Source organism: Hesperophylax consimilis, chromosome 24 (genome assembly GCF_061612785.1).
Source record: "Hesperophylax consimilis isolate HC1 chromosome 24, BYU_Hcon_1.0, whole genome shotgun sequence".
Lineage (NCBI taxonomy): Eukaryota > Metazoa > Arthropoda > Insecta > Trichoptera > Limnephilidae > Hesperophylax > Hesperophylax consimilis.
This window is the reverse complement of record NC_142859.1, coordinates 12,080,398-12,095,345: the sequence shown is the minus strand read 5'-3', so window position 1 is coordinate 12,095,345 and position 14,948 is coordinate 12,080,398. Positions and strand designations below refer to the sequence as shown.

Sequence of the window (14,948 nt, the reverse complement as noted above, 5' to 3'; positions counted from 1 at the left end):
ACTACAATGCACCACAGTAGATATCAATATTTTTTTGAACGGCTGCGCGGTTTTTTTTCATACAAAACTTAACAAAATTTGGTTTTGAGGTTAAAATACCAAACCAAACGGAATATTTATTTGTTTATTCAAAAGTATATCAAATATCTAGAACATATATGTGCTATTTTATTTATTTGTGATTTGAATTACGATATATAGGCCATTAAAGAATTCAGTTTAGTATGATTTTAGATGGGGATTTTAGATAGTTTCACTGGCGCCCGAAAAAAACGGTCGAATTAAAACAGGTAAAAACATTTTTTTTTAATTAAGGCGATGCACTACGTCGTGTAATATTTTAAATCGAGCCGCTATCAATAACAACACTTACGTAGATGGCGATAAGGTTTAAATTCCCGCTTAACACCATCCGCCTGTTTTGATTTATGCAAGAAAAAAACATGGCCAAAAAGTGGCTTTTATTTTATTTTGTGGATGTTCAGGCACAAATATACAAATGTTTTTCATTTTAATTTTAAATAACTTAATTCGCCACATTATACAATAAAACCATAACAGAAAATCGGTTCGTAAGTTGGAGATTTTGAACTTTAAAGCAGTTTTTTCTGGGCTTATAAAAAGACTTATCTAAAAAATACTCGATTATTTCAAAGGCCAAAATGTATTCTACTCGCAGTATAGTATCTGAAACATTTCTAGGCGATAAAATTTTCAAACCTAAAACACATGATTTTGCATTACTACGTATTGCATCGCCTTAACTGGAATATTCTTTTTGAAGTCGAATACCACATTTGGAACATGCTGTATGCAAGAAAAGCTTGTGTGAGAGGTAATGTGTTCGTCACAACATTCGCTGACATACTGTACAAATTCTGCCACATTCAATTAATCAATCGACACAGCATTAGTGCAATGTAGTTAGCGGAGTAGCAACAAGGAAAATGGGCATGAATCATTATTAGAATGAAAACGCCCATACTACTGCAAATGGCATCGACGCACAGTGGCGTCCTGCCTTTGTTTCAACTTTCATTGCATAATCGCTTCGATAGTCCGTGCAGTTTAGTCGTAGCTCGGCGACAATCAGCACGACCCCGCGCCATATCACTTTGTTTCCATTATCCACGAGAATTTTTTATTTTTTTTTACCACTTGAAATTTTTTTTGTATCTAATGTCCAGTGGTGACCATCTGTTATTTTCTTAACCTTTTGACTGGGGCGAGAATTAGGAAAACGCGCGAAAATTACGTGGATGAGTTTTGGCCAAACATTGGAATAAAAACTATGTTTTTTTTCTCTGCATTTATTTTCTGTTTACCAGATAATGTATCTTATCACTCATGATATACCTTATTATTCAGAGTACCAAATCGTAACACGAGACTTCCAGAGTTGTTCTTTGTTTATTCGTCGAAAACAAACTATTTCATTCTTGCCCCAGTCCAAAGACTACATAGGCTTGAAATTAAATTCAGTTCTATACTAAAATTAATATTATTATGTATTATCAGTAACTTACTTTTTGTGTTGATATTGACCACATTACTTACTTTTTCTTTTAATATTGAATTTTGCTATTAACTCTAGGCAGGTCCTTTTTTCTTTCAAAAAATCTATCATGTAGCTGGGAATAAAAATATTGTCTATTATTATTATTATGTTCATTTTAATTCACTAATGTAATTTATTAAGACTTGTTCTATGTAAAAGCACTAAGGGCAAAAATAAAAAAAAACATATTTCTTCAATAATCGGAAACTACTTTATAATTTAATGAAAATAAATAACTTTGTATGTATACACCATTATTTAATAATAATAATAATATTTGGATGATTTGTAAAGCGCCGTTTTTGTGAAAAATCACCTCAAAGGCGCGGTAAAAATATGAAATACATTTCTACAAATGAACGTATAATTTTATTCTTATTTATTTTTATTTTGTACAGACAGATAATATACAGTACCATACTAACCTGATAGGTCACTTGAGATTAACACTGTTTATTGTTTATTAGAGAAATTTAGAAACAGTTTGCACGCAATGGACATAATTGGAAAATTGGATATTATTGGACTTTCCGGTATTTATTTTAATAATATGTACTTATGTTCTTTAATGAGCGTGTTTAGGAAAGGAAAAACAAATTTTGTGCTGGGGTTACTACGATGCAAAGTTTTGATCAGAATTCCTCGTTCTAAACGTGATTCGTCCCTCAGTATAAGACAGATTTCGAATAGGTAATGTAAATCCAATAAGAGGTCTTTGATAAGGATGTATTACAGGCAATACAAGAATGCTACTTTCAGAAAGGTATATTTAATTTAAGGGTATGAGAGCTTAATAAGGTAAGTTTTTAGTTTAGACCTGAATTCTGTTGGACTTGTTAACGATCTTAGTTCCGGGGAGAGTTTATTCCAAGCCTTCGGCCCAGATGCTTCGAAAGCGCAATCACCAAACTTAGTATTTGGCTTGCGCTTAGGTTCCACCAGTCTGCCTACAGCTGCTGATGTTGCTGACCCAAGAGTTGACTGCCTCAGACCAGTGTTTTCCAGGACGGTTCAGAGATGTAGGGTGGGGCCATTTCATTGATGGATTTAAACACCATCCAGCACAATTTGTACTGTATTCTTTTAGGGCACTTAACCCCAGTTATGAGTCGTGCTGCTGCATTGAACACTGATTGAAGTTTGTCAATTTGATATTTTGGAAGGTTAATAAAAATATAATCGACATGTTCCGAAACTAATGGTTTTTTCGTCAGGATAAACATATAATGCATAAATAAACCACTCACGTATAATGAAAATTAACAAATATATGAATATAAATTTTAGTGGAAACAAACACAGTGAAAGCTTGTTCTCATTATTGTACAAAAAATTTCAATCATCTCTTTTTTAGAGGAATTTTATTTTTTCACATGGTGGAAAATATTAAGCGTGCACCAGTGTTGTTTCTTCAGCCGCCTCTGGTGTACCAAAATACGTCAAAAAATACTACTGGACTCTGACTGGTAGTTGGTTTGATAGATTCTCCCAAGGTGCTCCAAAGGACTAGCATTTTTAATACCTTCAGCACCGGTGCAAGCCCAGGAGGCATGCCAAATACGCGCCCGACATTTGTACACGGTTGACACTTGCCACCATGTGAGAACAGGTTTCACATTCGTTTCCTTGGAAAGAGTCCTCACCCAGCATCCCCAAATATGACACAGATCCTAAGGGAATTATTCGGGAGATTCGCGAGATCATTGCTCTCACTCACAATATTATAGAGGCAAATCTTTAACCCTTTGTGAATTATCAATACTTACCTTACTTACTAATTTTGGTTGTCTGTGATGATGTGCGTAATGTGAAATATTTTTAAATAGTGCATAAAATTAATCCCATACAATGAACTTTTAATTTACAAAACTGATAGCCGGAACCAAGCGATAAAGTAGGTACCAAAATTATTTTATTTAAATTAATAGTCATTATGGAAATGAAATGTGTAAATCTTTTGTTTAAATTTTTGACAGATATAAATCATTTTATTAGTCAAAAATTGATAGATCTAAATCTGAATCACCAATGATTTTTAAAGTTTACTAACGGTGTTCATTCGAAAGGTAAAATTCTGAACATCTCTAATTATTCTTTTTGATAGGCAATGATCTCGAGGCACATACCTACTTAGGATATGCTTTCTGCTTCGCAAATCCTACAATTATAATATCCCGTGATTTTTCACGGGCCCGCGCTAGTACAATAATAAATGGGAAATAAATTTTAAAAATTATCTTATACTTGAAATAACTAATATTTTATCACTTTAAAATATGTGAAATATTGAAAATTGTAGTTTTTAACTTTATTTTAAAAACAAAGTCAATAAAAAACTTTGAAATTTATGAATATATAAATATATTATTATTTTATCATTAAGTACAAATATTTACATAGTTCTCTGCATCCCTACATATAAAAGTAAAAAAACTGTTTTTTTAGATTTTGATAATATTTTGATAAATTGGAAAATATCTGAAAGTGAATTCTTACATAAAGAACTAGGTACATTTTAAAGAACATTAGACATTATAATGACAGTATATATTAATATTTTCATTTAAAAACAGACGAGGCAAAACATAACAACATTATATGAGTCAGAAGTCTCGATAATATACATGAAAACAAAATATATATAACAATATCATTATATACAAAATATGCATTTGCGTTTATTATTTTAGGTATTATATTACTATATGTATCTGGAATTTATATGAAGTTTGTACAATCACTTTTTTTTAATGGACTCAACAAACTCGGTTCAATAATACAGTAGTTTAAGGTTATTTCATTCCGCCCTAATGTGCAAGGTTGGGTTCAATATTAAAGTAAGTTTATCTCTCTCTACCCTACTGTACAGGGTTGGTTATGTATTACATGTACTGAGGTAGGTTAATTCACTCCACCCTAATGTATAAAATAGGTTAAATAATAAAAAAACGTTAATATACTACACCCAAATATAAAGTGCAAAAATAAAATACTACAATATTTCACTCTACCCTAGTGTGCAAGATTGGGTTAATAAGAAGCAAGGTACTGCAAAAGGTGGGTTCAATAATAAAGTAGTATCCAGATTAATTCATGCCACCCTAATGTGCAATAGAAGTTCAATAGAAAAGTATTACAAAGTAATGTTATTTTACTCCATCCTAATTTACAAAGTTAAGTTATTTTACTCCACCCTACTGTATAAGGAAGGTTAACACCTCAGGCATATTGTCTGTTATATTTATACCCGAGTACAAAGATAAGTTCCTTCACTCCACACTAACGTACAAAGTTGGTTCAATTATAAATATTTATAATATAATACAGATATTCTCCTATGTACACTGCATCATGAATCACTTTTATGTAAAAGCCTTTTTAGGCGTATATATATATAAATAAAAATGACAGCCAGATATAAACTTTGCTATAATTTAACTCTTATTACAATGCCAACAAAAGTTTATTTTTTAATATTTCTGATATTTATAAAATGTGTATGCAGATATTACACAGTGAAACTCATTTATAAGATTTTCAATGCGATCCGAAAAAAAATATTCATATGTGGGGAATATTGAGTGGAATAAATTGGGCAATTTTTCGCAAAGGCAAGGGATCGAAAAACAATACTTTAATTATGATAACTTTGTGGGGGGATAAGTGGTTATAAGTTTCACTGCATTCATTAATATTGCTGTTGTTAAATGTCAATTCGGTTCCCTCGCACGCATTTTCCCCGCAAATACCAGACGTCCTGAAAAAAAAGGTTAATTATTAATTATTACGTATCACATATTTTAGTTTATGACTTGTGCTATAAGTTATGCTACGTAAAAGCTGAGAGCCGTTAATGATACAAATAAAAAAGTATTACATAATTTGAAGGGGCAAATAAACTCTGTATTTTTTACTACAGGGTTTTCCAATAAGAGGTGTTATTTTGTATAGCCCGCTATTTCCGTAGATGTTACTTTTGAAGCTGTCATTTTTTGACATTTGACAAGTAGAAACTACGCCATTAATAAAAATGGAATGATACACGATTCAACAACGCATTGAAATTATTGAAATTCACTTGAGTGAATCAAATGCAAATCATCTTGAGTGATGAGGCCCATTTCCACCTCGGTGGCTTTGTCAACAAGCAAAATTGTCGCATCTGGGGCTCGGAAAACCCAAGAGTTATTGTTGAAAAGCCTCTCAAAAGGAATTGGATGGTATTGATCTGGACAACGTTTACTTTCAACAAGACGGCGCTACGTGCCACACAAGCAATGAAACCATTGATCTTTTACGATTGAATATCAAAATAACACCTCTTATTGGAAAACCCTGTATTTTACATATTTAAAGAAGAGTGTCTTCAAGATTGTTTTTTTTAATACAGTTTTGTATCGATATTGATGAAAATTTTCACACTTGCCCTACAAAACAAGGGAAAGGTCACTGTGTACATGAGGTTTCGAAAAATCACCCCAACCTTTTTTCCACCCCTTACAGCAGAATAATCCTCCCTACCCAGGAACTGGATTCGACAACTTTACCAACCAAGCCAAATCCTGATTGGATAAGACTTATGTTGCTTGCGTATATTAACTGCTGTAATGTCATCAAATTTCAGAGAAATGCGTATATGTCCACGTGTGTGAAAAAAACACACGTACAATCAGAGATGTGCTTTATTTCAAATAAATCCATTTCAAATGGAAATGCAAAATGGGTATTTTCCATTTTGCATTTTAAATGCTTTTCTAAAAACCATTTTGCATTTTAAATGCTTTTCTCAATGCATTTTCCATTTTAAATGCTTTTTTGCAACATTCTTCCTACTATCTCCACTCATCTTTTTTTCATACGCCCCAAATATCAGTCGGTCCTCAACCTCGCTACGAGAGATAATTTACATTTGTCAAGTTGCTCCCTGGTAGGAGCCCTGGCAATTGAGTGATACCATTACAAAAAATACTGATTCAAATACTGAACATGGGGCCATGACGCTGTAATATTAAATGTTAGATAGCAGTTTCTATGTTTTTACGTTGGCAACATTAGTCCCGCGCAAATTATTTGTGGTTTCATAATCTGTAGTCGTGGTGTTTTTGGATTTACCAACATGTAATATGTTTGTTCTACATTGATGTCCATTATTAAATGACAAAATTGTTTAAAAATTCTATAATTATTTTAATTGTTTGACCTAAGAAAACATTTTGCATTTTCAATGCAATTGAAAATAGGTATTTTGCATTTTGCATTTGAAATGCTTTTCTAAAAACCATTTTGCATTTTGCATTTTCAAATGGAAAAGTTTTGACCCATTTCCATTTTGCATTTCAAATGGTTTTGGGTACCCATTTTGCACATCTCTGCGTACAATACAACAAAACGCAAAGTATGGTAAATTATTTATAAACAAAATAACCCATATAAATTAAGATTTATATTATTTGCTCCCGCCGGTTTAATAACCTGTGACCACCGGCTCCAGAGCCAAGGAGCTGCCACTTTGCAAAAGACGTCACCAAGATAATAATAAGAATAATTGGATTATTAATACAGCGCTGTTTATGTGAAAAATCACCTCAAAGTGCTGAATTACAGAAGGGGTCCGGGGGTACAGTGCACTAACTTCGGGACGGACGTGATTCTACACCAAAGTAAAAGCAAAAGAGAAAAATAACTTTTTTCTTAATTCTTCAAACTTACTTTTTAAGGTTAAAAAGTTGAATTGTTTTTATAAAAAAAATATTCTATGCAATTTAGAAAAAAGGTTTTGTATCTTTTTTTCTTGTACTTTTTCATGGAGAATCACCTCCCGAAGTTAGTGCACTTTACCCCCAGGCACGTTGAATAAACATGTATCTGAAGAAGAAATGGAGAACAACATAGCAAAGAGCACTGTCATTGGATATCTTTTTTGAATGTAAATACTGCGCACAAGAGTCCCAACGGCTCCCTGCTAACTAGAGGTACATCAGGGCATGCCCCAATTGGGGCATGTTGTGAGGCTTGTTATGCCTGTTGGGGAGGGGAAGCGGATGGGAAAGAATAGGGAAGAATGGGAAGTATATAAAATTGAAATACAGAGTTGAGGACAGCGGATTCCTTGCAAAGCGTAATATACACATTACGTTAGACTTCAACCAGCAACTCCTGACCTTATTTGGAGTAACAAATGTAAATGGAATTTTGGTCACCGGTGAAATTTTTTGTTATTTTTGTTATTTTTGTTATCTTCTATTATTGCGACACTGTTATATTGACATGGCCCGACTTAAGTACATATCTGGTTCACTTGATTGTGCCAAGTCTTTTTCTACAATTCACATTCACGTCATATATTCTCCTTACACTCCTTTCTTCAATTAGTTAGCTCTCCTTGCCCAAATTATTTAAGCGTCCCTTTCTTAATCTCACTCACTACGCTTATATCGGCTTCCATCAGCCCAGATTAGCTTGAGATCATTGCCATCACTCACAATATTATAGAGGCAAATCTTTGACCCTTTGTGAATTATCAATACTTACCTTACTTACTAATTTTGGTTGTCTGTGATGATGTGCGTGATGTGAAATATTACTGTGTAATGCATAAAATTATTCACATACAATGAACTTTTAATTTTCAAAATTGGAACTTATTGTCGGAATCTAGGGATAAAGTAGGTATGTACCAACATGATTTCATTTAAATGAATGGTTATTATGTACATGAAATGTGTATTTCTTTTGTTTAAATTTTTGACAGATCTATATCTTTTTATTGGTCAAAAATTGACAGATCTAAATTTGAATCACCAATGATTTTTAATGTTCACTAACTGTGTTCATTCAAAAATAAAAAAAATTGTAAATTTGTGAACATCTCTAATTATTCTTTTAGATAGGCAATGATCCTGATGTACATATTTAAGATATGCTTTCTGCTTCGCAAATCCTACAATTATAATAATCCTTGATTTTTCACAGACCTGCACTAGTACAATAATAAATGTATGGGAAATAAATTTTAAAAATTATCCTATACTTGAAATAACCAATATTTTACCCCTTTATTGCTTTAAAAGATGTGAAATATTGAAAATTGTAGTTTTAAGATTTATTTTACAAGCAATATAAATAAAAAAAAAAACAAAAATTTATATCTATATATTATTTAATTATTAATTCTAAATTTTTACATAGTTCTCTGCATCCCTACACATAAAAGTTAAAAAAAAATATTGACAAAGTAATTTTAGATTTTGATAATATTTTTAGGGTTTTTAAAATTATTGTTATTTGTCTGCAGCTTAATTTGAAATGCTGACAATTTAACAAACAAAAAAAACACAAAACACAATGACAAGAAATGTGAAGAGAAGAAGAAAGGCAATATGAAGGTTAGTAGCATGAAGTTCAAATTAGATGAATTTAGTAAAAAATTAAATAATTACAAAAAATTTATATTAGATATATTATGAAAAATTTCAACAATAATATCAAATCTCAGCCTGCAATATGACATCACAACTTTATATTCTAATAAGGGGAGTATGGTATAGGAAGCTTCAAAAGGAACAGTTTAAAAAAGCATGGTTCACTGAAATTAAAATGAGAATCCTTTTTTGATCAAGGTCCAGACACGCACTGTTCCTTATACCCTTTCCTATTTGTCCACCTATCTACCTTATGGTGAATGTGTAGAAATTTTCAGTTGAAAACCACAAGTCATCCTGTCAACACCTAAACGGTGTTTGATTTACGGAGCTCCCCTTGGTCGACCATGTCGAAACTGTAAAGCCAATGTGTGCTCGCCAGTTTGTGGTGGTAAATATCACACGGAAATTGGGTTTTAAATTTTTACATATTTTAATTTAAACTCAATCTTTTTCTTTTATCTGTGTGCTTTTGTTTATTGTTTTGTAATTAAAACCTTTTTTTATATTTTTTGTAATCTTTATAATTGTTTGTAAAATTTCTAGTTTTTTAATTCGATGTTTTCATTTTTATAATGCATAAATGAAAAAAATAATTATATGAAATTACGTCCTCCCGGCGTGACGTACTGATACGTCCTAGTGAAGGAGTTGCGCCCGTTATATGCTGCGTAATTCAAAACGGAATTCCCCGGTTAACAGGTTAATATTGTTATAAAAACAGACATCAGATATTAGACATTGTAATGACAGTATATATTAATATTGTTATAAAAGCAGACATTAGATATTAGACATTATAATGACAGTATATATTAATATTGTTATAAAAGCAGACATTAGATATTAGACATTATAATGACAGTATATATTAACCACTTAATGCTAGGGTTTTGATATAAAGTGTTCAAAAAAAAAAATCAGGTTTAATAAAACGATGCATTCATACATACACGAAAATGTGAAAACAATATAGTAAAAAAGAAAAATCAGGTCAAAAACACGACCGATCTCTGAGGCAAACTGCAGGCAAATTCAAACTGCATAAAATACATCGCTAACTTTGACGAGCCTAACTCGTGTTATCTAAAATAAATTGTTGCGAGTCGAAACCGGCGAGCGTCACTCCGCTTAGCAGAAATTGGAAAGCATTTAGCGCGCGAGCGTGACTCGTTCAAAAGCATTAAGCGGTTAATATTGTAATTTGAAACAGACAAAGGAGAAAATGACAGCATTATGTGAGTAATAAGACTGGATATATACATGACAAAAAATATATAAAAATATCATAATATACAAAATATGCATTTATGTTTATTATTTTAGGTATTATGTATATTATTATATGTATCTGGAATTTACATGAAATTTGTTCAATCACTTTCAACGGAACGTCTATCAAAAAAGTTGTTACAATATTGCCATAGCACAAATTTAACTTATTTTATAAGACTGTAATGTACAAACTCGGTTCAATAATAGTGTAGTTTAAGGTTAAGTTATTTCATTCCGCCCTAATGTGCAAGGTTGGGTTCAATATTAAAGTAAGGTTTTCTCTCTCCACCCTACTGTACTTGATGGCTTAGGTATTACATGTACTGAGGTAGGTTAAGGTCACTCCATCCTAATGTGCAAGGTTGGGTTCAATATTAAAGTAAGGTTATCTCTCTCCACCCTACTGTACTTGATGGCTTAGGTATTACATGTACTGAGGTAGGTTAAGGTCACTCCATCCTAATGTGCAAGGTTGGGTTCAATATTAAAGTAAGGTTTTCTCTCTCCACCCTACTGTACTTGATGGCTTAGGTATTACATGTACTGAGGTAGGTTAAGGTCACTCCATCCTAATGTGCAAGGTTGGGTTCAATATTAAAGTAAGGTTTTCTCTCTCCACCCTACTGTACTTGATGGCTTAGGTATTACATGTACTGAGGTAGGTTAAGGTCACTCCATCCTAATGTGCAAGGTTGGGTTCAATATTAAAGTAAGGTTATCTCTCTCCACCCTACTGTACTTGGTGGCTTAGGTATTACATGTACTGAGGTAGGTTAAGTTCACTCCATCCTAATGTATAAAATAGGTTAAATAATAAAAAAAATGTTAATATACTACACCAAAATGTAAAGTAAGTGCAATAATAAAATATGTAGAACAATATTTCACTCTATCATAGTGTGCAAGATTGGGTTAATAAGAAGCAAGGTACTGCAAAAGGTGGGTTCAATAATAAAGGTGTACCCAGATTAATTCATGCCACCCTAATGTACAATACAAGTTCATAGAAAAGTATTACAAAGTTAAGTTATTTTACTCCACCCTACTGTACTGTACAAGGTTTCATAATAAAATAGCATAAGATTAATTCACAACACCCTAATGTAGGTTCAATAGAAAAGTATTATGCTATTTTACTCCACCCTACTGTATAAGAAAGGTCAACCTTTCAGGCCTCTGGCATATTGACCTTAATATTTCTTAAAGATGCTGTCAGAAAGTCGGAGAATTTGTGTATTTTGGCTTTTTAATGAAATCCAAACAAATGGAATAATGCTGAATGTATCCGAAAACCAAAAACTGTTTTTAGAGGTGATGAAATACAGCTTCAAATTTAGTTATTAGCAAATATGAACTTCGTTATATTTTAACCCTTATAACAATGCAAACAAAAGATTATTTTTTAATATTTCTGATATTTATAAAATGATATGTATGTAGATATTACATAGTGAAACTCTCTTATAAGATTTTCAACGAGACCCAAAAAAGAAAACTTCTTAGGTGGAGAAATATTGTGAGGAATAAATTTGGCAATTTTTCGCGCAAAGGCTATAAAAGGCGATAAGTGGTTATAAGTTTCACTGCATTCATGAATATGGCTGTGGTTACAAGTTAATTCGCTTCCCTCGCACGCATTTTCCCATCAAATACCAGAAGTCCTGAAAAAAGGTTAATTATTAATTTTTACATTTCTCATATTTTAGTTAGTCTTAAACTATTACGTAAAAGCTGAGAGGCGTTAATGATACAAATAAATAACAAATAAAAAGTATTACATAATTTGAAGGGCAAATAAACTCTGTATTTTCTACTATTTTACATATTTAAAGAAAAGTGTCTGTGAGATTGTTTCTTTTATACAAATCAGTTTTATTTTGACATTGATGAAAATTTGTACACTTGCCCTTCAAAACAAGAGAAAGGTTACTGTCTACGTGAGATTTCGAAAAATCACCCCAACTGTTTGTACACCCCTTACAGCAGAATAGTTCACGTGTGTGTGTGTGATTGCCACCAAAAGTTTATAGAATGCATTGTCATCGGCAACGATTTAATTTCCAAGATTTGCAATTCAAATAAATGTATTTAAAAAGGGGTACGGTCGCTAGTCCGATGGACAGGTACGCATGACTAGAATCAAACAGGCTGAGTTCTATATTCACAGCTGTAAAACACTTACTTTCTTTTCAATACAACTTATGAATTTTAATAATAATAATAATAATAATAATTGGATAATTTGTAGAGCGCCGTTTTTGTGAAAAATCACCTCAAGGGCGCTGTACAATTTATTTCCTAGGATCTACATTTGTTATTTAGAAATGATACCAAAACATACTTACCTGGCAAGTCACTTCCAACAAACACACTTATATTAAAAAGTTTATGCTTATAAAAGATAGAACTGCACGCAGAGGACACTATATCAAAAAACACTGGTCGTCGCATGATCTTAAGTCTGCTATAGTTTTTATTTTAATTTAAATGTATTTTAACTGTCCTAATTTTGTTAAAATGTAAATAATAAATAATATAAATAATTTTTTTTTTTTTTTTTTTTTAAGTCAGTATTTTTTTATTTTTTATTTATTCACATTTAAACCCGCTAAACTACTTATGTAGTTTGTCAGCAGAAATAATCTTATGGTTAATAATTAAAGCTTCTTACTTCACAAATTAAACTATCAATACTTTTATTTGAATCTTTGGAAAATTTTGGAACTTATATAACGGTAGATATTATCTTGATCATAGATAATAGGAACAAAAGGAGATAAGAGGGTAAATGCATTTTGCAAAAGTATGGGTGAACGTCGTTGGCGACACGCATAGTGCGTGCGGTTTCATACTAATAATGGTTAATAATCCATCTCCTTTGTTTCTATTATCTGTGATCTTGAAGGATAGATTGCTTTCTTTAGAATATGAAAGTACTACGAAGAACTAGTCAAATACGTGCCAAACATATTTGCCGCAAAAGAACACATCATTTTTGTGTTCCTCTCATCCCTACAACCTGGGCCTCTTCCAGACACAGGTTTACTCTTTCCGTTTCTTTAAAATACCCTCCACATGGCATCCCCAAAAATGAAACAGACCCAGGGCCGATACTAATATATATGATATTTTTTTAATAAACTTCCGTCTCAAAGTCTTTTGTTCTTAGAAAGAATCTTTTTAAATCCACTCTAAACATAACATACAACATGTACCTATAAAAGTAACAATTAACACAGTAGAAAGATTTCCAGAACAGCCCAATAAAATGATAAAAACACACGTACAATACAACAAAACGCAAAGTATAGCAAATTATTTTTAACCAAAATAACCCATATAAATTAAGTTTTGTTTTTTTTGCCCCCGCCGGGTTAAGAACCCGCAACCACCGACTCCAGAGCTAAAGAGCTACCACTTTGCTACAGATGTCACCAAGTTAATAATAAAAATAATTGGATAATTTTTTTTTTTTTTTAAAAGAAAGAAACATTCCCGGGTTACGAATAACCTGACAATATTTGAAAATCTCCTACTACCACCACAGTAAGCTGAAAATGTTGCTTGTGTTGTGATGAAGGACTTAGCCAGCTGAGGAATTGAACACACTACGCCTGGGTGGGACCCAAACGCGATGTCAACTCGGCCACCGACCGGTCGTGCCGTTTTTGTGAAAAATCACCTTAAGGGCGCTGATATGATTACAGAAGGGGTCGGGGGTAAACTTCTGGATATGATTCCTACATGATAGTACAAGCAAAAGAATAAATAACTTTTCTTAGAAATTCTTTAATGGTAGTTTTCAGTTTAAAAGGTTGAATTGTTTGTGTGAAAAAAAAATTCTTCTGTGGAAAAATATTTTTGTATTGAGAAAAAACAATGCTATTTCGAAAAAGTTTTTTTAATCTTTTTTACTTGTACTATCATGAAAAATCACCTCCCAAAGTTAGTGCACATTATCCCCGGGGGCACCTTGAATATATGTACATACATACGAAGAAGAAATGGAAAACAATGTAGCAAAGAGCACTGTCATCGGATGTCTTTTTTTTTAAAGTGAATACTGCACAAGAGTCCCAACGGCTCCCTGCTAACCCCAATTGGGGCAAGTTGTGAGGCTTGTTATGCATGACGGGGAGGGGAAGCATGGGGAAGAATGGGGAAAAAAGGGAAGTATCTAAAGCTGAAAGAATTGACGACAGCGGATTCCTTTCCAAGCGTAATATACACAGTACTTTAAACATCAACCAGCAATTCCTGATCCTTTTTGGAGTAGAAAAAATGTAAATGGAATTTTAGTGTCCGTTGAAATTTTTTGAATTTTTTTTTTTCAATTAGGCACTTAACTAACTAACCATCACGCCTTTAGGCCGCAGGGGTAGGCAGAGAGGACGGACCGTCAAACAACTCGGTCTTGATAGACACGTCTAACCTCATTTACATTCATACATAATTATAATCATACTCTTCTGTTATTACGACTCTTGACATGGCCCGATTCAAGTATCTTTTTCACTTGATCGTGCCATGTCTACCTCGGGCATCCACGAATTCTTCTACCGTTTACATTCACGTCACATATTCTCCTTACACTCCTTTCTTTGTTCATTCAAACCTTTTAAGCATCCTTTCTTAATCTCACTCACTACGCTTACATCAGCCTTGCATATTTTACATGGTTTTACCGCACATAC

General features: G+C 32.5%; 1 protein-coding gene across 2 annotated transcripts in view; it reads right to left on the bottom strand.

Annotated features, from left to right (window-relative positions):
* Positions 1–5,176: 5,176 nt before the first annotated feature.
* LOC149411924 (phytanoyl-CoA dioxygenase, peroxisomal-like) overlaps positions 5,177–14,948 on the bottom strand; it is a 40,198-nt gene continuing 30,426 nt past the window's right edge. For both annotated transcript variants that reach the window (XM_089646230.1, XM_089646231.1), the window contains one exon: positions 5,177–5,315. Coding sequence is in view for 1 of the 2 variants with exons in the window: in XM_089646231.1 (XP_089502357.1) it covers positions 5,262–5,315 (54 nt within the window). In the remaining variant the exon portion in view is untranslated. The remainder of the gene's footprint in view (positions 5,316–14,948) is intronic.